At 44.5% G+C, this 21,049-nt stretch overlaps 1 protein-coding gene and 1 long non-coding RNA gene across 8 annotated transcripts in view; one reads left to right on the forward strand and one right to left on the reverse strand.

The window, feature by feature from the left end:
* The window catches only part of VMP1 (vacuole membrane protein 1), a 104,419-nt gene that overhangs the window by 81,937 nt on the left and 1,433 nt on the right, over positions 1 to 21,049 (forward strand). For 5 of the 6 annotated variants that reach the window (XM_083587887.1, XM_083587891.1, XM_083587889.1 and 2 more), the window contains exon 11: positions 18,578 to 18,677. In XM_083587887.1, the coding sequence (XP_083444013.1) occupies positions 18,578 to 18,677 (100 nt within the window). Of the gene's footprint in view, positions 1 to 380; positions 4,116 to 18,577; positions 18,678 to 21,049 lie in introns of those variants that run through there. The other variant, XR_014541939.1, reaches the window with a different exon arrangement.
* Positions 3,611 to 21,047, reverse strand: LOC310750211. Of its 2 annotated transcripts, XR_014541973.1 has the most exons (3): positions 19,514 to 21,032; positions 15,732 to 15,836; positions 3,611 to 5,011 (listed from the first exon to the last, which is right to left on the reverse strand). It is a non-coding gene; the product is annotated as an uncharacterized lncRNA (long non-coding RNA). The 2 variants fall into 2 exon arrangements; XR_014541974.1 differs by lacking the exon at positions 3,611 to 5,011 and having other exon boundaries at positions 13,572 to 15,923; positions 19,514 to 21,047.

The following is a 21,049-nucleotide window of genomic DNA, read 5'->3' on the forward strand; positions in this document are numbered from 1 at the left end:
AAAGTAAGGGGAAATGTGTGTGCGTCTTATGGAGCGAATGCAGGCTGCGGAGCTATCCCAGAAGCCAGAAAAGCAAGAGGGATTGCTGCTTTCACTGCGCAGCAATCCCTCTTGCTGTTCTGGCTTCTGAGATTCAGAATATTTTTTTTCTTGTTTTCCTCCTCCAAAAACTAGGTGCGTCTTGTGGTCTGGTGCGTCTTATAGAGCGAAAAATATGGTATATCAGGGCCAGTACCATTTCAGCGGGTTGTCTCGAGTAAAACTAAGCTTTTCCTGCTTAGAGAAGACCTATGGAAATTAACGGACATGACTAACTTAGGTTCGTTAGTTTCAGTGGATCTACACACTGTCTTAAGTGAAACTATTAAGACAGTGTGTAGACCCACTGAAACTAACGAACCTAAGTTAGTCGTGTCCGTTAATTTCCATAGGTCTTCTCTAAGCAGGAAAAGCATTGGAGACAGCCCAGTAGAATTTACAGCCCAGTTTAGGACTGTAGCCATAGTCTGCTAGTTTTGTTGTCCAGTTGTGGTGCCCTCCAGATGTTGCTGGACTACAACTCCCATCACCCCTGATAATTGGCTCTGTTGTGTGGGGCTCATTGGAGTTAGAGTCCTGGCATGCCTGGTCCAGCTCAACAAGATGCTTTTCATGTGTCCTGGGTACTTTATCATCCTAAATGCCTGGCAGTGTGCTCGGTTGTATTGAGAGATATATATGCTAAATGCTAAATACACACTCACACACACCACTTAACACCTTAGATTCTGAGTGGTGTACGGTAAGGTTAAAAATGATACAATAAAGAGAGAACCAACCATAAAATCAGTAAGCTTACTTAAAGTGCTTGCGAAAATGAAGATATTCAACAACCTTCAATGTAAACAGTATATTTCTGAAGTACAAAGCTCCTCTTCAGAAGTGCTTTGGTACTAGAATGTGGAGTATGTTTCGAAATGTCAAAGGAGAAAACAATGATTCTGGGGGTATTAGCAGCATGTTGTTTCATTAGAAAAGCTTGCTCACTTTTCATAGACAAGCTATTCCTGTTTTAGAAAATACATGAATTCCCTATGTTTCCACACACCCCTTCCCAAATGAGTGTCCATCTGTCTTAGGAAGTGATTCAGACTTGTTTTAAAACGAAGAATTTATTGACTCTTATGGGCAGGAAATAGAGCAAGGCTGTAGATAACAAGCATGCAATTATTTTATATTTTTAAATATCTGTTGGCTTGTATCCTGTCTGCCCTGTCCCATGTTAAAAGGGACAATAGCAGAGTTTTTAAAAAGAAAAAAACGAATGCCCATTTATAAAGGCATTGACGAATTGATGTTGTGCCCATTCCCTTCCTTGCTGCTCCACATGACCAGCAACCGCTGAATAAATTTGGTACTGCACACATTTTTAATACAAATTCCACAAATACATGCAAAGGTATTGAAATCTCCACTCCCCGTGAATGCAATTTGCAGAAATCACTTGAAAGTCACACAGAAATTGGGTTAACCCTGGTGCAGAATCCTGATTCTTGTTTTTTGTGTGTGGTGGGTTTTTTTTGGAAGCTACAGAAAACACCTAGTACTCTTGCTTGCATGCTCTCTCGCTCTGTATATATATGTAAAAAAAGGTAAAGGACCCCTGGACGATTATAGTCTGTGTCCAATCCCCCCAATTTTATCAGCTCTGGCCAGCATGGCCAGTTGTCAGGGCACAGTTGTAGTTCAGAATATCTGGTGGGAATCAGGTTGAGGAATTATACGTGGTCTTCAGCCTTTTCATTTTGGGGCCCAGCATTAATCCCCCCCCCAATGCTATGTGGGGCCAACTTTTATTTTGTACTGTATTCTTTCCTTTCTTTCTTTCTTTCTTTCTTTCCTTTCTTTCCTTTCTTTCCTTTCTCTCCCTCCTCGCATTTCCTCCTGATTTCACGATATCTCTACCCCTTCCCCATCCTAGGTTGAGATTTGACCCGTGTGTGTGTGTGTTATGTTGTGTGTACAGTTGATAGAGCTAATATCCATGATCCTTAGTATTTTCTTGCGTGTATTTGCTGGGTGTGTGTGGATTTGTCTCGAAGATACTTTTCAGAATCGCAATGTCTTGAAGTAATTGCTCTGGAAGTATGTAAACTAGACATGGGTAGCATTATGCAGAGGAGCTGGAGCATCCAAAGTTACATTCTTGAACAATTCAGTGCTGGAACAAATCTGTTTTTTATAACTTCCGGAGCTTCCAAATGCATTGTCGTTGTTTACAAAATAAAAGTCTATGAGTGCTCATTCATCATTGTAATGACCATTCTCAAAGGCAATCTGAAAGGTGGTGCAGTACAGATTTTCGCTGTGAATTAGGATCCCGCCCCCCATCTCCTAAACTACTGGAACACTTAATCGTACAAAGTAGAAGAGATTCAGGGAAGATCTGTATGCTACTTCAACTATTATTGTAAACCACTTTGTGAAAGCTTTTTGCCTTGAAAAACAGGGTATAAATAGCTTTTTAAGAAACCTGCTCTGAATGCAGACAGATCCAGGTTTATATTATTATTTATTATATGTACCATATATTTCCATGTATAAGACACCCCCATGTATAAGACGCCCCCTGCTTTTAGGGACCCAAATTTAGAAAATGGGCATATGCACTATCCATGTATAAGACACCCCCAGATTTTTAACCTTATTTTAAAGTAAAGAAACCTAGTCTTATACATGGAAAAGTACGGTATACAGTATGAAAGCTGATGTTCTGAAGTGAGGGCTCTTCAAAAACACCCATAAATCTTCAGACCAAAACTAGTAGCGTTTTTCGTCCTCACTCATCAACTTTCAAGAGAGTTTCTATCTCTTCCCCCCTTACATTGCTTAATATCTTTGCAAAAGATTCTATCAGATTCCAAACTTCGTTGGGTGGTTCACCTCAGGCTTCAAAAATGTTCTCGGGAGATGGGAAGACTTCTGCAATGTCCTGATATCGTTTGGCTTTTATTATTATTATTATTTCTGTCTCTCAAACATGACCTCATCTGTGTCTCCCCAGAGTAGCGTATATAAAACCATGTGCAAAAACCACAGGAGGAACCAGAATTTCTTAATCATTATTGGACGCAAAGTGTAGCTCACCCTTTTGCGGTGCACAATGTAAACTTGCTAGGCATGTTCTTCGTCCTGGTGGATTTAATTGAAGACAGCCGGAGCCAAATCTAGGCTGCAGATTTTTTTGCACCATTACCTGGGAGCAAATCCCATCTGAACCAGCGAGGTTTGCTTTCTATGTAAACAGATCCCATTGGGTTTCTTGAATATCCTCGCCCAGTTCCAGGCATGGGCTGCAAAATTTTCCTATTATCGCCAGACGCTGTGCTTGTGGCAACCTATATTTATAAAATCAAATGCGTGCACACAATATTTTACTTTATATTTTGGGCAAGGGGGTGTGTAGTGAGAGATTTTCATAGCCGTTCTGTACTGTATATATTCTTTGAAAGATACACAGTCAAGTGTATTTCTTTCCAGCCACTTAAAAACTAAATGTTGCAACCTTCCTTGTTTTCTGGCTGCCTTCCTTACTCCTCCCACTCGAAGTAAGAAGAACTCTGTCACACGATTATGATGTCTAGCATATTTATTTATTTGCTCTGTGGTGCTTTTCTTTTATCCAAGCAGATTTAATTAATTTCACTGCAAGGAATATTATTTTTGTTTGGGGGTTTTTTGGTATCTTTTTCTTGCTTTTTCTTTTTGAGACTGTCAGCTAAATGACTATGTATGAAATCATAAAGACCCTTTCAGTGTGGGTTGAGGGATTCCCAGCCATTTATTTCTTTTAAGAGCTGTTTCTGCAAAATGAACATGGTTTGGCAGACCATACCCCTGTCAAAGGAAGCCAGCCCCCATCCTCCTTTTCACTCCCTCCGTCCTCCTGCGATTTAATAAATTGCTTTGCTATCAAGAGGGAGAGCACTCCCCTCTTTGCAGCCGTTTTAAGCTGCCCGATGGGGAATTTCCAAGCCGTTCCCAACTTCTGCAAAGTGTTACGTGACGCTAGGCAGGAGAGCGGGGTAGTGCCACAGAAAGTAGCTCTACACTGGAACGTTAAAAATAAAAATAAATTACGACAATGCTTTGCGGTGCATTTCTGTGTAGTTGTCATGGATACGGGCAAGCATTACCCACCTGTCCCCAAAGCAGACCACAAAAGTACTGGGCTCCTCATGAACAGCAGACGACTAGAAATACATCAATAAAACCATTTGCTAAAGCTGCAGGTACGAAACCTGAAACCGGGTTGCCAGATGGGTCTGTAGGTACCTTTATATATTTCCCTACTGAACACGATGCTGTTTAATCCAAGTATCCAATGTGCTTCAGCTTAAACAGCATTGCACCAGTGGGTTAAAATTGGGGGGGGGTGGAGAGCATGTGGCCCTCCAGATGTCACTGGACTCCAACTCCCATCTTCCCCACCCCAGCCATGGGCTGATGGGAGCCTTTCAAGTTCAGAACTTTCCCCATCTGCTTGTGTATTGGAATTGCCTTTCCATATGTTTTCAATCGCTTGCCGTTTGCTGCCCCAGGCTCCTTCTGGGATGTCAATTGAATGAATGAAAAGCAAATAAACACCTAGAGGGCCACAGGCTCCCACCACCACCTCTGCTGCGGCTTTTCTGAAGCTTTTGTGGCAACCAACTGGACACAGAGAACATCCAAACCCCTCCTCCAGGTGGGAAGAAGAGCCCAAGCTCAGCATCTAATAGGGAACAAGCTGGAGTTTCAAAGCTCTTCGAAGCAAAGAAATCGAAGGGTTGCACTGGCTTTGTCTTAATGCTTTTGGTTAGGAAAAGATGCTGAAGCCAAGAAGATGTGTAACTGTCTCAGAAGTTTGTCAGTCATGGCATTGGGATCTCTCGTTTTCTCTGCGTGTGCTGTAAGCGACCTCTTCCCACCAAATTCATCCAATTGGGTTGAAAACATTCTTTACTCAGCCCAGTACGCAAGTTGGGCAACTCTGAAACAGAAGGGGGAAGGGAGAAAGTTCCATTTATTATTTTGAAAAGGAGGCGCAGATGTGAAGGAAATTCTAGACACGTAAGGTCTTTAAACCCTTTTTAAATGGATCGCAGTAGCAGCACAGTAATTGTGGGGTTGAGAGGAGGGTGTGTGTGTGTGTGTGTGTGTGTGTGTGTGTGTGTGTGAAAAAAGAGCTACAGGGATTTAACCCAGCAGCCGAAAGACAGTTGAGTGTGCGATCAGGAGCTGTGGTCAGTAGGATTGTATTTGAATCTGCAAAGGTCATTGGCCCCAGCCAGCCAGGATTTCTCCTGCAGTGAAATGAATGCAGCGCCTACTGAGAAAAAAGCTCTCACCTGCAGCTGTTAATCAAAATATACGCCCAGCAGATGTGCACAAAAACACATGCCCTCGCACACGTTTTCAGGAGCCAGTGTGGTGTAGTGGATCAGATTAAGATCTGGGAGACCAGGGTTCCAATCCACGCATGGTCATGAAGCTCACTCAGTGAGTGATTTGGGGCCAGTTGCGGTCTGAGCCTATCCCCACCTCGCAGGGTTGTTGTGAGAATAAGTCACCTCAAGCTCCTTGGAGGAAAACGTGTCGTGCTGGTGGTGCCTAATGGAGTAAGAATAAGCAACAGGCCCCAAAGAGATTACTGTCTGTGTTTTATGAGCGCCTAGGGAGAGAGGCAGAGCAAATTGTACTATCTGGTCCTGGGTTTTCTTTCAGTCCAGGGCAATGAACGCAAGAGTATTCGAAAACGGTGATTTGGGCCTCCGGGTATACCATACTAAAACCTGGAATGATTGGGGAAGGAAGGTATTAAGATGATATATGAATGTTCACCATGAATGGAAAGAGGAAGAGTGGGTTTCAGCCCTTAACATCCTTCCCGTTCACTCAAGAGGGAAGGTCCACTGTGGGACTTATCCCCGAATAAGTGTGTGTAGGATTGGAGCCTTAAAACTAATATAAAGCCAACAAGATCTGCTTGAACTGATCTTCAGAAATCTCATCACTTCCTTTTGCCAGTGCTGCTGGCAACTATATATAGCAAGTATGTATGTATGTGTGTATATATATAGTATATATATATATAGTGTGTGTGTGTGTGTGTGTATATACACACACACACACACACACACACACACACATACGCACACACTTTTAATGCTGAAATGAAAGCATATCTCCAGAAAGCAGACTCTCCAAGTCTGTTTGTAAGCGACCTTGGTTTGGAGTGGCAAGCTCTCTTCTGGAGCTGATCCAGAATTTCTGCTGCAGTGTGATCTTTTACAACTGAGTCAAGCTCCTCAAAGTTCTGGGTTTGTTCTGAATCGCCTTGCATCTTGCCTTGGTATTGGCTGAGCGTGGGGGAAACGGGTGGCTTTTTTTTTTAAAGGCTGTGAGAACCTTTTATCATTACAGGAAATGACAAATCATTAAAAAAAATATCTAACCGTTAAAAGCCGTTTATATCACCGTCTGGAGGTGGGGGAGTGTCTGTGTGTGGAATTAAATGAGCCATTTCAAGGTTCAGATAAACCAGGTGGAAGGAGTCTCTGGGTGCGGCAGGGAGCGGGAACAAGATGTGGATCTTGGAGAACAGATTAGCAACCCCTGCAACAGAGAATGCTTTACCAGGATCTCCTATTCCTCCCCCCCCAAAAAACCCTCCTCTTTTGCTTCTCTGCATTTACATAAGCATCTTCTCCTCCCGAGACTTGTCCCAGATTATTTTTCTTCTTTAAAATGGGAATGTAGCAAGATTCCTTACAGATCCTTGCCCTCCCCCCAGTTCAGTACTGTCTGCACTGACAGGCAGCAGCTCTTCAAGATTTCAGGAGGGAGAGGTTCTTCCCGTAGCCCTCTTCCCGTAGCCCTGCCTGAAGATGCCGAAGAAGGGGTTGAACTAGAACCCTTCTGCATGAAAAGTAGGTGCTTTAAAACTGGAACTACAGCCTTCCATTTCATATTAAGAGTTGGGAACACAGGAAGCTGCCTTAAAGGTAAAGGTAAAGGGACCCCTGACCGTTAGGTCCAGTCGGGACAACTCTGGGGTTGCGGCGCTCATCTCGCTTTATTGGCCAAGGGAGCTGGCGTACAGCTTCCGGGTCATGTGGCCAGCATGACGAAGCCACTTCTGGCAAACCAGAGCAGCACACGGAAACGCCGTTTACCTTCCCGCTGGAGTGGTACCTATTTATCTACTTGCACTTTGAGGTGCTTTCGAACTGCTAGGTTGGCAGGAGCAGGGCAGAGCAACAGGAGCTCACCCTGTCGCAGGGATTCGAACTGCTGACCTTCTGATCGGCAAGTCCTAGGCTCTGTGGTTTAACCCACAGCTCCACCCGCGTCCCAGGAAGCTGCCTTAGGCTGCATCAAACCATTGGCATGTCTAGCTCAGTATTGCCTGCACTGTCTAGACGCTTCGGTTGAGCATCCTGCATTGCAGGGGGTTGGACTAGATGACCCTGGGGTCCTTTGCGACTCTCTGAGTCTGTGACTAGCAGCAGCTCTCCAGGGATTCAGGCTGGGGTCTCTCCTAAAAGATGCTCTTCTACTGAGCAACGGCCCTTCCCTAAAAAACGAGTGCCAAAGGTTCTTGCGTGGCAATTTGGTGGCAAGGGGTGATCTGCAGACTCTTCCACGGGAGGGAATTACCTATGGTAAAGAGAAGCAGTGTGGTGTAACAGTGCTTAGAGTGTTGGGCTCGGACATGAGAGACCAGGGTTCGAATCCCGACTCAGGACTCAGCCATGAAGCCCACTGGGTGACCTTGGGCCAGTCGTTACCTCTCAGCCCTGGCCTACCTCACAGGGGTTGTCATGAGGAGAAGATGTGGAAGGGCGGGAAACCATGTACACTGCTTTGAGCTTCTGGGTGGAAAGTTGAGCTATATAACTGCAACACATAATAAACAAACAGCTCCTCTTTTTAAAAATAAAAACTCCAGCCACCACTCCCCCAAGAAAGTACAAAGCCACAAAGAGATGTTGTTCAGCGGTTCGGCCTTGAACAGCTGTTTTTATTCCGGACTCTCCTCTTTCTTTCTTTTTTTTTAATAGAGTCTGGTGCAGTTATTAAAACAGTACCCATACAGTCATTTGGAACAACTTTGGCCCCAAACATAGAGACCCTGGAAACTTTTAAGCAAAACGTTAGGCTCTGTTTCCTATGATGCAAGACGGGCTGGAAGCAGAAGTTATGGCAGGCGCGAGGTTGCTGCCCCAAAACCACCCCTGTGCGTGTGTCTCTCCCTCCCTCTCTCCATCGTCATGTCCTAGCGATGCTCAGGGTAACTGCATTGAGCATGGGCAGTGGAGGCTGGGCCATTTGGGCACATGGGGCACTGCCCTACCAGCCTCAGCCAGCCCCTTCTGCATGCTGTCCTACTTGGGGGGGGGGGTATGGATGGTCGCTGCTTCCCCTATGGGGGGGGGGCAGCGGCAGCAGAAAATGCCAGTTTTGGGATCACCACCCTAAGACATTCTGCAGGGTGCTGCTCCCCAAGCATAATTTCTCCAGGCGAGCCAAGTGATCTTTGCAGAGCCAGGTTATGTGGCCCCATGGGGAAGTAGAAGGCTTTCCAATCACCTTAGTTTTTAACTGGGGGTGCCGGGGATTGAACCAGATTCCTTCTGCGTTGCAAAGCAGGTGCTCTGCACCGAGCTGCGTTCCGTCCCCTAAAAATAAATTATGATTCTAGAAAAGTTGGAACATGCCTTTAGCCGAGTAAGGTCATTGGTCCATCCAGCTCATTTATCATCTACAGCGGGTGGGGAAACCTGTGAGCCTGATGCAGCCAATGGGTTCCCCCCCCAAAAAAAACAGTCTCACTTACAGGCGACAGATTTCTGGGATCAGTCAGAGAGTCTTTCCTACTCTTACCTAGAGATACTAGGGATTGGATCTTCTGCTTGCAAAGAAGGCTTGCCATTTTCGGCGAGAATGTCCCCTCTGGCATTCCCATAATGGCAAATCGTTCAGTGAAGGATGTGTACCCACCATATGCTTAAAACCCATGGCTTTCCCCACCAAAAAATATAATATAAAATTAAATCCTGGGAACTGTAGTGTAAGGGTGCTGGGAATCGTAGCTCTGTAAGGCATGAACTACGGTTCCCAGGAAGCCATATACCAATTGCTGGAAACCACAGGAGGGGAGAGTGCTCTTGCGGTCGAATCCTGCTTGCTGATTTCCCACAGGCATCCAGCTGACTAATGTGAGATCAAGATGCTGGACTAGATGCTTTAAATGTAGATGTAAATGTTAATAGCCAAGAGCATCACTAGAGCATTTAGCAAGCCTGCACAGACACCCCTTCTTACTCCTCACATCTTTGTTTCTCCTTCCAGAGCAGGGTTGTGAGATGAGATGGAGATGTGACTCATTCTGAAGTCACCCATCAATGTGCATCTTGCTGCGTATAGTTTGCATGATGTACATCACCTTACGGCGCCTTCCTTCCTTCCTTCCTTCGAGGTAACATGTTTCAACGATCTGCTTCTGCGATACAATTTCAAAGGGAGCAGAGTCCGTTGGCCACATCTGATGCCTGCAGTCCTGACTCACTCAGGTTGTCAAAGGGAGAGCCAGGAAGAAGCCTCAGGGTTGCTAGGTCAAATTCCCCGGCTCCATCATGGCAAAAACTAATAGGCCTGGGGCCAGGAATATGGTACCTGCTTTCTGCTGCCCACTGGCACTCAGGTTTCTAGTCCTCGTGGTTTGGCAGAATTAAGTGGGGAACTGCTGGCTAAAAGAGGTATTGGGAGGAATGGCAGAGCTGAGTGTTGACTACATACTTTGTATGCATATCTTCAGGCAATCTTTAAAAGTACAGTGGTACCTCGGGTTACATACACTTCAGGTTACAGACTCCGCTAACCCAAAAATAATACCTCAGGTTAAGAACTTTGCTTCAGGATGAGAACAGAAATCGTGCTCCGGTGGCAGCAGCAGCAGGCCCCATTAGCTAAAGTGGTGCTTCAGGTTAAGAACAGTTTCAGGTTAAGAACGGGCCTCTGGAACGAATTAAGTACTTAACCTGAGGTACCACTGTACCTCGTTGGATGAGACCTAGGGGTGGGAGACCTGTGGAGGTCTGAGCCCAGTGGCGTAGCGTGGGGGGTGCAGGGGGGACCGGGCGCAACATCTGGGGGTTAGGGTTAGGGGGCGCAAATCCACGGGTTAGGGGTGCAAATTACTTGCCTTGCCCCGGGTTCTGACAACCCACGCTACGCCACTGTCTGAGCCCAAGGTCTTTTGCAGTGTGCCCCCAATCATCTTCCTCTCTTTATTTTAAAAAATAGCTTGCAGGCACCTTTTTCCTTTGGTTCCCTAAATTTGCATTGATGCACATGCAAACCATATGCAAACGTGTGCCTTGAAAGACCCTGCCTGGGAATAAAAAACACTGCCAAGTTGAGTCGGCTGTTCAGTGCCCGATGGGCCAGCGGTCTGCTTAAGAGTGAGGTATTTCCTTTTGTATCAGAAACAAAGAGGCAAGCAAAGAGCCAAGATGCCAATCTAACTCGCTTTCACACACACCTCCCTTCTCTGTGGTTGTATGGGAGGAGGGTCATAATCCATTCGTGGCTGATGTGCTGCCAGATTTCATGCTTTCGCCCATCTCCAACCTCGCCACTGCCCTGACCTGTCCAGGTAAGCTGGTTTCAGGAGGGTGGCTCTGCAGCTCTGCATTATCACATCAGTCACTACTGGAAAGGAGACCCTTCATTCATCATCTCCAGCCTCTGCCATTCTGTTCACTTCCAAATCTGTTCTGTGTGAACAGAGGGGAAAGCAGCTACAGTGGTACCTCGGGTTAAGTACTTAATTCGTTCCGGAGGTCTGTTCTTAACCTGAAACTGTTCTTAACCTGAAGCACCACTTTAGCTAATGGGGCCTCCCACTGCTGCCTCACAATTTCTGTTCTCATCCTGAAGCAAAGTTCTTAACCTGAGGTACTATTTCTGGGTTAGCGGAGTCTGTAACCTGAAGCGTCTGTTACCCGAGGTACCACTGTACTAATCACCTACTTAACTCCCCTAGTTGAAATCTTCTAGCACCTCTTTCCCAATGGATATGGGGACAGGGGCTCAATATTTGTCTGCTGTAGGTTAGTTACCTTCTTTTAAAACTTTCAGAATTGGTAGATGAACTGTTGTTTGAACAGAATGCTTTTCAGTGCACACTTTTGTAAGTGGTTTTAGGAACTGTGAACCACGGCTGATGGAGAAAGAGAGGAGACTAGAAAGTGTTAGGTTGATGGATAGAGGCAGCCAAGGTGAGGGAGAGGGGAAGATGGAACAGAGTGGAGAAAATGACGAGAAATTGTCGGAACAGGAGAGGAAACAATAGACAGAAGAGAGAGGGAGAGAGTCAGTCCTGTGTTGCTGCGTGGAGTTTAAAAAACTGATCCAGAGTCTTGACAACCACTCCTTTAGAGCATGAGAATTTTCTGAAGTAGGAGCGCAAGGGTTTGTGGTGCCACAGAAAAATCCCACCCAATTACTGGAATGGCAAACCAACCACTGCTTTTTACTCTGAAGCTTTCAAATATGCCATCGCCATCTCCTTAAGCTTTCCTTCCTCATGAGGGCTAGTTACTTTCCCTCTTTTTTTAAACAACAACCAAAAACAACAGCAACCTGCAGCTCTCAGAAGTGCATTTGGCCGGCTGCTTGAAGGATGTTCAGCATCCTTAAATGCAACATGTGCTTCCTTGTCCGTGAAAGCTGGCAAGAAATGTCCAGAAGCGTTAGTCCGGAGTACAATGAATTCTGGACAGGACAGGCCATCTGGCTTGTAAAAGAAAAGACCGAGGAGCTTAACTATATTTAGCACTTAGGACTGCGCTATTAAACAATTTGGAACCGGTTTCTGTCTGTTGCTTATTAAGAAAAGGGACACCGGGCAATGTAAGATCGTTGACCCATTTGGCTGTTAGAATAAAGAACAGGGTCCAATTTCTAGCCAAACAGACACCAGTTCCAAATTCTTAATAGAGAAATGTTCGTTGTTCCCAAAGCATAGCAGAGATTTGTAATACACATAATTGGCTGTTTAAAAGTTATCTTGTGTACTTCTGCAGTTGAAATTTTGATGATGCTTCCATATTCCTGCAATACCGTGTACTATGCAAACTTTAAGGGACGCAGATAGCGCTGTGGTCTAAACCACAGAACCTAGGGCTTGCCGATCAGAAGGTTGGTGTTTCGAATCGCCACGATGGGGTGAGCTCCTGTTGCTCGGTCCCTGCTCCTGCCAACCTAGCAGTTCGAAAGCACGTCAAAGTGCAAGTAGATGAATAGGTACCGCTCCGGCAGGAAGGTAAACGGCGTTTCCGTTTGCTGCTCTGGTTTCGCCAGAAGCGGCTTAGTCATGCTGGCCACATGACCCGGAAGCTGTACGCTGGCTCCCTCGGCCTATAAAGCAAGATGAGCTCGCAACCCCAGAGTCGTCCACGACTGGACCTAACAGTCAGGGATCCCTTTACCTTTTTGCAAACTTTGGAACTTGGGGCACAGGGTTCCCCAAAGCAGATGGGATTTTGATTTTATAAGTGCAAGGGGAGAAATGGGCAGAGGGGATTGCCTCGGGACGTTGTCAAAATTTGGAATATCGAGCCAGCAAGCAAAGGGGTGTTGATCCCACTAGGGTGGGGTGTCAGTTGTAATAGTGCTTCATTCGTTCAGACGAGGGTTTGATGGAAGGGCACATTTCACTGCGCAGTGTGTGGCTAGAAACCTGGGCTGTGGGATATCTGGATTAGGATCTCTGCTCAGCCATGAAGTTTCTGTGCCACTGCCAGAGTGACTCTCTCAGCCTAACCTACCTTGCAGGGTTATTGTGAGATTAATGAAGAGATGATGTATGCTTTCTTGAGCTCCTTGGGAGAAGGGTGGATATCAATGTAATAAAAGCAATAATGATTATGGCATGATTCCGCCAAGTTTCAATCCCACTGATTTTAATGGAATAAAGCATGTTTTTAACTGTCACACTGAAATCCATGTATCATGCAAAATGTTCAACTTTCAGCATAGTGGCTTTTTAGTTTTAATGTCTGTGAAGGTGATATTAACAAATCGTCTTCAAAGACTGGAGACTATAAATAATATTTTTCCATTTCTGATCTGCCCAGCTATTTATGAAACTGTTTTAATTGCATGCAAAATTAGATACTTAGTGCCAAAAGGCAGTACAGTATAAGCAATTCCAAATAAAATTTGTTGCAATGACGAACAAAACAGTTTTTAGATACTAAATACACTACCAATGTTTTCAGCCTTTTTGATAGAAATGTGTCCTTTTGTTCAGATGACAGTAATCAGAACAGATTTTCCCCCCTCAAAGGGCACATTTTGGGTGATGGTAGCCATCCTGAAAACAGACTATAATTTAAAATCACTGGCACATTGTTACGTTTCACAATATTAAATGTTCTGTAAGCCAAAATATACATTTCCCATTTTTTTATTTGGTCATTTAACTGGATTTAGTACATGTAGTAGCCTTGAAACACAAACACAAAAAAGTACAAGAAATAAAACTGCAAATTGTATTTTATTTATATTCCCATCTGTCTTCATAAAATCAGGGTTGCTAAAGGTATTTTTAAAATCTAGGTTTTATTAAGCTTTTAGCAAACATTTGCCATGATCCAATACATTCAGACATGCCAGTTGATTTCAGAGGTTTCGGCATTGAGTGGCGACTAGGTACCTCATCACTTGAGTGTAACAGAAATAAGCTGACGCACAATCCAGTTAAGTTCCATCAAATTGAAAGGTAAAATTAGGGTTGCCCACTCTGTTCCGTGATCAGAAGTACTTAGATGAATCACACACTCTTAGTTTTCTTAGAAAAAGGAAATCGAGGCTGTAATCCTTGATTTCCTTTTTCTAAGAAAGTGTTGCATGTAGAATTAGTCCCGTTGGCCTCAATTTACGTACAGGATTGCATTGTAAAACAGTTAACGGTCATTGTAGTACTTCATTTAATTGCATAAATTTTATTCCAATTCATCATTCAAAATAAAAAAAAGTCCAGTGAGGAGCATACTTTACAAACACTTATTGTAGGAAAGAAGAATACTTTTTAAAAAATCTACTATAGGAATACCTTACACATTTATAGCCAGTTGTCACTCAGTTTCTTCTAAAGCGAAATTTAAGGTGAGTTTGGAACATCCTTCTCAAGGAACACCATAATTTTTACTTCCTTTTTTTTCCTTTTTGCTTTTTAGATATAAATTTGCCTTTGTTGTTAGTAGCTGACCTGGGTCATTCTTTATATGTAAATCCAGTAACTGACTCCTAGCTAATTCATTAATAATTCTAGGGATGTTTAAAATTTTGATCATAAGAATTTCTCAGGGCTTGTGGCTGTTCATATCCACCATCAGGGTTGTAATAAGACATCGGCTGCTCTGACAGTATGATCCTACTACTCAGAAATAAGTCCCATTGAATTAAATCGGGCTCATTCCCAGGGAAGTAGGTATAGGATTGGCACTTCAGTAACCTATATGGACAACACCCCCCAATTTTAATTTTTATTTTGCTTTTAAGATAAGCTACTATTTTAAAAGTAAAATCTGTAGAAGTTGAGATTTATTTATTTTTACACTGCATGGATAGTAGCCTTGCTGTACAGTATTTTTTTTAAAAAAAATTTATTATTATTTTTTGCATCTAGAAAGCCAGAACTATGTTACTACTCTGCAGTTTTGCCCAACGAAAGGCGCAGTGTAGTAACACATTGACACCGCTGCGGTCATTGTCCGTGCCAGGCAAAGGCAGATTTCTTGAAATAATACCTGAAATATCTGTCACTGACTGAAGCAGTAGCTGAAGCAAGGACGTATGTTCTTCCACTCTATAAAGCGTAATGCACATGGATGGTGGAATAATGGTAATAATAGTAAGGGCATCACTTATCAAAGTGATATATATACAAAGTGATGTATATTGCTCAAATGCACATTTTGGAGGACACATCTTTCAGATCCTCTGTTGACTGACTTTACTAAAACCCATGCCATCTAGAAAGTTTTTACTCAAATTCCATAATGTGTTTTTCTGTTCCCTTTTAATTGGATAATGGGAAAATCATTTCAGCTGTTCTCAGTTTCGGTTTCTAACCCTTTTGGCATTCTGAAAGAGTCGTACATAAATGAAGAATAAGTATGCAAAATGCTAATTAATAAACCAAACTTAATTGCAGAGGTTTTTTTTTAAAAAAAATCAAACTAAGTGAGCAGAAGCTACAGCCTTTTAACATTTAAAATAAATAAAAATTCTCCTCTGTATTAAAAAACTTATGGTGTACATTTCCTGGACAAGCTGTAAATTTTCAGTAGATAACACTCAGTTGTGTAATTTCATAAACAGCTCCCGAAAGACCACAGAATAACTTAATAAAATTTATACTGTGCAGTGGATTTACAAGGTTGTCATTCTGCACTGTTTTCTGTTACGGGAAAAGGGATATAAAAAAGAGAGAGAATAAAACTGAGCATCAGGAAGAAAATGTACCCACCCAATCCTGAACAATGCGAACTTTGTTCAGCAATTAACTTTTGATGGCAAATGGATATTGGCTCTTGCAATTAAAAAGACCTGAATAATTTCTTTTGCCAGTCATTCAACTCTCACCATCTAAGTGTTTCCTACCTAATGCAGGTTTGTTCAAGCAAAAGCATTACCTTTTCAAAAGCTCTTTTCTCTGTTGGACTTCTGTGTCATCTGAAATCTTAACCCGAGTGTGATTTTTGAGAATACGGTGACTCGTTTTTGCTGGACGAGTCATTCTGCACAATCATAGTGGGGAGATGAGTCTTCACTTTGGTTTTGCAGACTTTCCTAAGCTGACATAATTTTTACCTTAATCACATTACCTTGGGGAGAAAATGTTTTTTAATTATAAAGGAAAATATACCACTACCAAACCTGGTTCCCAATTTGAACTGTGTTCACTGTCCAGTCCTTGAAAATATATATATATTTAAACCAAGTACTTTACTGTATGGTAAAATTTAAAAATCATGGGTTGCATATAATTTGCTTTAAATGTTATTAAAATGGACATAGCCATAGCTAGATTTTTAAGGACTGATGAAGAATGCAGTATAAATTCAGGGGAACAGCAGCTTTGGCAAGGATAATTTTTATTTAAAACAGATTTAACCCCTAAAGGAAAATACATGTATGTGCATTAAGATAAGAGTTGCTTGAAACTTTCCAAAAGGATCAGTAGATCCAAACTGGAGAAATGTACATAAATTATATAGGTGATATCAAATTAAGTCAGAATACATCAGTTGAAATTAATGGAACTTGAGATGCTGTTAGATCTACCGAGTATGACTAGCATTGTCTATCACTTTTCATATTTCCCATGAAAAGAGCAATGAAAAAAATATTTAATTTTTAGTTGGCTTTAAAAAAAAACTTGTCTCCAAGGAAAACGAAGAAGGGCTAGGTCCCACTTTTGGGGCACATTATGTTGACCGCATTCTGTGGCATCTCTTAGCTAGAACTTGTTAAAAGGGGCTTTTTACCTTTCATTTCTTTTTTGTTTCACTTTTCAAGGGAGGGGGAAGATCGCTTTAGCATGGCCTGTGAGACACAGTGAGGGGACTTCCCCCCAAAATGTGGGAGGGAGGCAGCTGTGCCTCCACAACTAGACTTCTGCCCTCAGCTTCTATGGAGCATGCTATCCTATGGCCAGTGTTGAAGCAAGTTTTAACTACTAGCCCAGCTGGCTTTTGTATGCGGAGTTATGGTCATTGTGTCTAATGGCAGAGCCGGCCCTCTTAAAGCACTGTGCTGCCTTTAGTGTCTTAATTGCATTCAAAAGAGCAAAGCAACAGAGCTTCTCGTTTATTTCCTGATTACATTTTTACATCCTGCCACTTTTCCAGGAGGCTCAGTTAGTTGCCTGGGTGCAGGGGCTCCTGCCTTCTGCTCCCCCCTCGGTTTCATCCTCCTTGGCAGCCCTATGAGGTAGGATGAGCTTGAGAGACTGAGCATTGCGGCCGAGCCAGGATTTGAACCTGCCTCCCCCACCCCTGCCCAAACCCACCTGCTCTCAACTGGGAGCTTAGCATCCTAATCCTAAACAACACGTGCAAGCCCTTCTGATTTCAGTGGCACATACAGTACTTGCAGGGAGGGGAGAGGCTGGAGAATTTATCTAATCATATGGAACTTATCAGCCTCTGAGGGCATCTCCTTGTTCTGGCAAAACTGTCCTTGGCTGGCTTCCTTTCTCCCCACCTTTCAAGCTATTCTTCACCACTCTCTACTCAGGTGATGGAGGGACACCTTTCCCCTTCATCCACACCTATATCCCTGTAAACATATTGCCTCGATGATCTTCAGTTGCCACTTTCAGAAGCAAATAGCCTTTCCACCACGCCGTACCCTGTTGGGAAACCAGAGAGATCTGGGAAAGCGTGTGTTTTTTTAATCAGTTTTCCTTATTCCTCCCAAGGTAAGGTGTGTTCCGTAACTATCATTTGCCTGCAGAGTCATTGGCCATAAAGTATGAAATGATTCAGAAGAAGGAAAAGTTCACAGCTTTTCCTTTGTTCCTTGTTAATCAGCCACTTTTTTTTCTTTCTCCTTTTATTGCCTGGCTTCTTTCTCTACCCCCCCCCTTTTTGGGGGGGTGGGAGGTGCCTTTTGGAATTGGCTAATGCATTTATTTTATTTTTTTGGACCAGGGAGTGTGTGAAGGGGGGTGGAGTAAGTGGGGGGAGAGAATGGATGGATAGATGGATGGATGACGCAGGAATTGTCCTAATAAGGACTTGGTTGGAGCAAAGGCCCGCCTCCTTTTGAGCCGATGGGGGCAAGTCACCGAGGTGGGAGGAGGGGGGGCGGGCAGTTTCTTTTTTAAACTGGGGCGAATGACACAAGCCCAAGTCATTTCCTTGCTAATCGGTTCAAACCAGTTCTTACAGGAACCCTTGGTGATAAATGGTTGGGACTTCTCAGAAGTCACTCCATTTGAACTCCTGGCACTGCGCTGATGCATTGAGCTCGCTCTCAGGCTTGGCTTTCAGGAAGAACAGTTAGCAATATAACCTCAGACCTCCAGCTTCTCTCTGCTGCCTCCGATCTAGCTAACCGGCATTTGGCTGCCAAAAAACATTTGCTATTTGGGCTTTTTTCCCTTCCCCTTTTTTTTCTCTTTCTCTGTCTCTTCCTCTCTCTACCTTTAATTTAATTTTATTTTTTTGCAAGGGGAGAGTTTTCTGTACTTCCAAACCATCAGGAAAGCCGATAACCACGTGCTATTTTTTTTTAAAAAAAAACAAAACCCAAAAGACCCGTGGTTCTTGCACGTGCCTCCGGTTTGATCGCCCCCGCTTCCTTAAGCTGTGATTTTGAATTTTGGCGGTAAGTTTTTCCCCACCCCAGCTAAATAATATATTTTTTTCCTCTTGTGCTCTTTTCTTCCATCCTCTCTTTCCCACCCCCAAACCCGGCTTTACCCTTTCCGAATGTTCTGCCTGAATTGCTCTTTTTGGGGGACCCGACCTAGCGCCGTCCCCAGCGTAGGCCCATCTCTCCAAAAGCCCTTTCAGCAATATTTGGAAACTCAGCGGCTGAAGCTTCACCACAAAGCGGAAGGAGCACCCCAGGTAAGAAATCTCCAGCCTTGTTATTTCTGTTTTCCTGACTTCACCACCCCCCACCCCACCTTCTCCCCGGACCTGCTTCCTGTATTCTGGGATTAGCTTCAGGGTTTGAATTTAAAGATCCTCTTAGGGACAGCAGCCTAGTCTGTCACATTGCAGCTTTAAAAAAAAAATCGCCTGAATGATGGGGAGAGTTGCTGTAGCACTCAGGTCCTGGGGGGGGCGGGGGGCGGCTTCCCACTGGAGCGCCTGGGTGTCCCCTGTGATGACCAGATCCAGTTATTTTGATGTTCTTACAATTGGCTTTTAAAAAGAGAGAGGGTGGGGTGAAGAGCTGGTCAGCAGTCCTTAAAACTGAACCTTTTTAAATTGAAGGATGGTCAGAAGACTGTCCCAGAGGTCTATTTTAGGAAGCAAGCCAACTATTATATGACCCTAAATGAGTTGTTGCCAACTCATTTTGACTCGGGGTAGACCCGTTAAAGCGAATGGGCCTTTTTTTGTCATGTGCATGGTTTTCAGTGGGTCTACTCTTGAGCCAGGACTACCACGGGTTAATTTTGTGCCCTTCCGTGTTGGAATACTCCAAAAGCAAACAAACATAGGAGGGCGATGATCCGGCAAGATCCAGATTCCTCCCAACAGGAATACCCTGGTGATTCGTATTTTCTCTGCCGGAACCTAAAACGAGCATGGGGGCTGCAACTCCCCATCAGCCCCAGGTAGCGCTGCCCAATGGTCGGAGGTGACAACTGGTCTGGCCGGGGGGAGGTTGCCACAAGCTCGCCATCCCTCCCCTAACCCTAAACCGAGTGTGTCACAGAGCATCCAGCACTCACGGGCATCCGGAGTCTTGTCCCACCTGGGAAAGTCAGGCAGCCTTCAGATACCAGGAAGCCGACATCAGGGGGAATTATGTGAATGACCCATTCTGAAAATGCTGCTGCTCGCTGCTGCCCTCTCTTGACCCCGAAGGGGAACGCCCAGGCTTTGCCCCTTTCCGGCAAATGTTTTAATAGCAGTTCTTTTCTGCTGCGTCAGTCGCGGGTTGCACAACCCCGGTGCCAACCGGAACAGGCTGCAAACAAAACAAAAGCGAGGGGTGGCCTTTCGCGGATCTCCGCTGCCAGCCAATGGCTGCACTGCGCACGGGGCGCGGCGGATTCTTTCTATTTCTTTATTGTCCCGAGTGTGAACTCTCTGGATCCAGGCAGGGAGAGGGGCGGGGGACGCGCCAGGAGGGCAGATCGCCCTTAGTTAACCCCTTGGAGGCGCCTGCGCTCGAGCACTCAAAAAGCAGGGGCAAAGAGCAGCCGGGGAGGTCCGTAGCTCTGTGCGGGAGGCGATCTGCCTTGCATGCAGAAGAGATCCCAGGTTCCAAGTCCCCCTCCCAAAACCCCAGAGAGCTGCTGCCAGTCAGTGTAGCCAATCCTGAGCTTAGATGGGCCATTGGTCTGTTTTGATGGAAGGTTGCCCTGGGTGGTTTCGCATTAGCTTCTGTTACAGCTTGTTTCTCATTCATTGTGCCAGTAGCTTTCGAACAGAGGCTTGGCATTTGCATGCAGTAAAGACCAGGGTCCCCACCAAGTTCAAAGCATGGAGTGATGGGCAATGCGGTTGCCTTCCCCCTACAGACAATGCTCAGCTAAATAGATAAAAATAGTCTGAGACAGCATCTGACTGCTTTAAACCAGAGTTTAAACCATGTTGGATCTTTGTTCCACCTAGCTCAGTATTATCTACACTGGCCAACAACAGCAACTCACTAGAGGCTTTCAGGCAGGAGTGTTTCCGAGCCTTACCTGGAGGCACCAGGAATTAAATCTGGATCCTTCTGGGTGCAAAGCACTTACCTGGAGCCCTTCCTCAGAAGCTCTTTGGGCCTTCTTCAGTTAGCTTCCCCTGAAGGACTCACTACTTTTGCTGATCTGCAGTGTGGGACTCAAGTCTTGTAGGGAACTTAGGAAGCAGCCTTAGACCAGGTCAGGCTTTTTAACTACCCTACCTGGCAGTGACTTGCCCTCCTTCCATGAGCCCTTTGGACCGGAGATGCAGAGAATTTGAAACTTCCACTGGCAAAACAGGTCATCTGCGCCTGAGCTATATAGGGCCAGTTCTGGATTTCCCCCGGGGCAACAGACAAGACCCAGCAAATTTGGCCTGTGTCTGCATGTAGTATCCCCCAGAACTCTTCTCGGGCTCTATGGCAAATAAGTCAGAAACTTGAAAGCCCTTAAGTGAGCTAGGTGGGCATTTTTGGAAGTGGGGGAGAAGTTAACCTTTCCCTGTCAGTCCAAGCAAATTTTTTATCTGTGTATTCTAACCTGGATTCTCTCCTGCCTTTCTCTCTCTCTCTCTCTCTCTGCTTTTTTCTT

This window comes from Podarcis filfolensis, assembly GCF_964270895.1.
Source record: "Podarcis filfolensis genome assembly, chromosome: 15".
Taxonomy (NCBI): Eukaryota; Metazoa; Chordata; class Lepidosauria; order Squamata; family Lacertidae; genus Podarcis; species Podarcis filfolensis.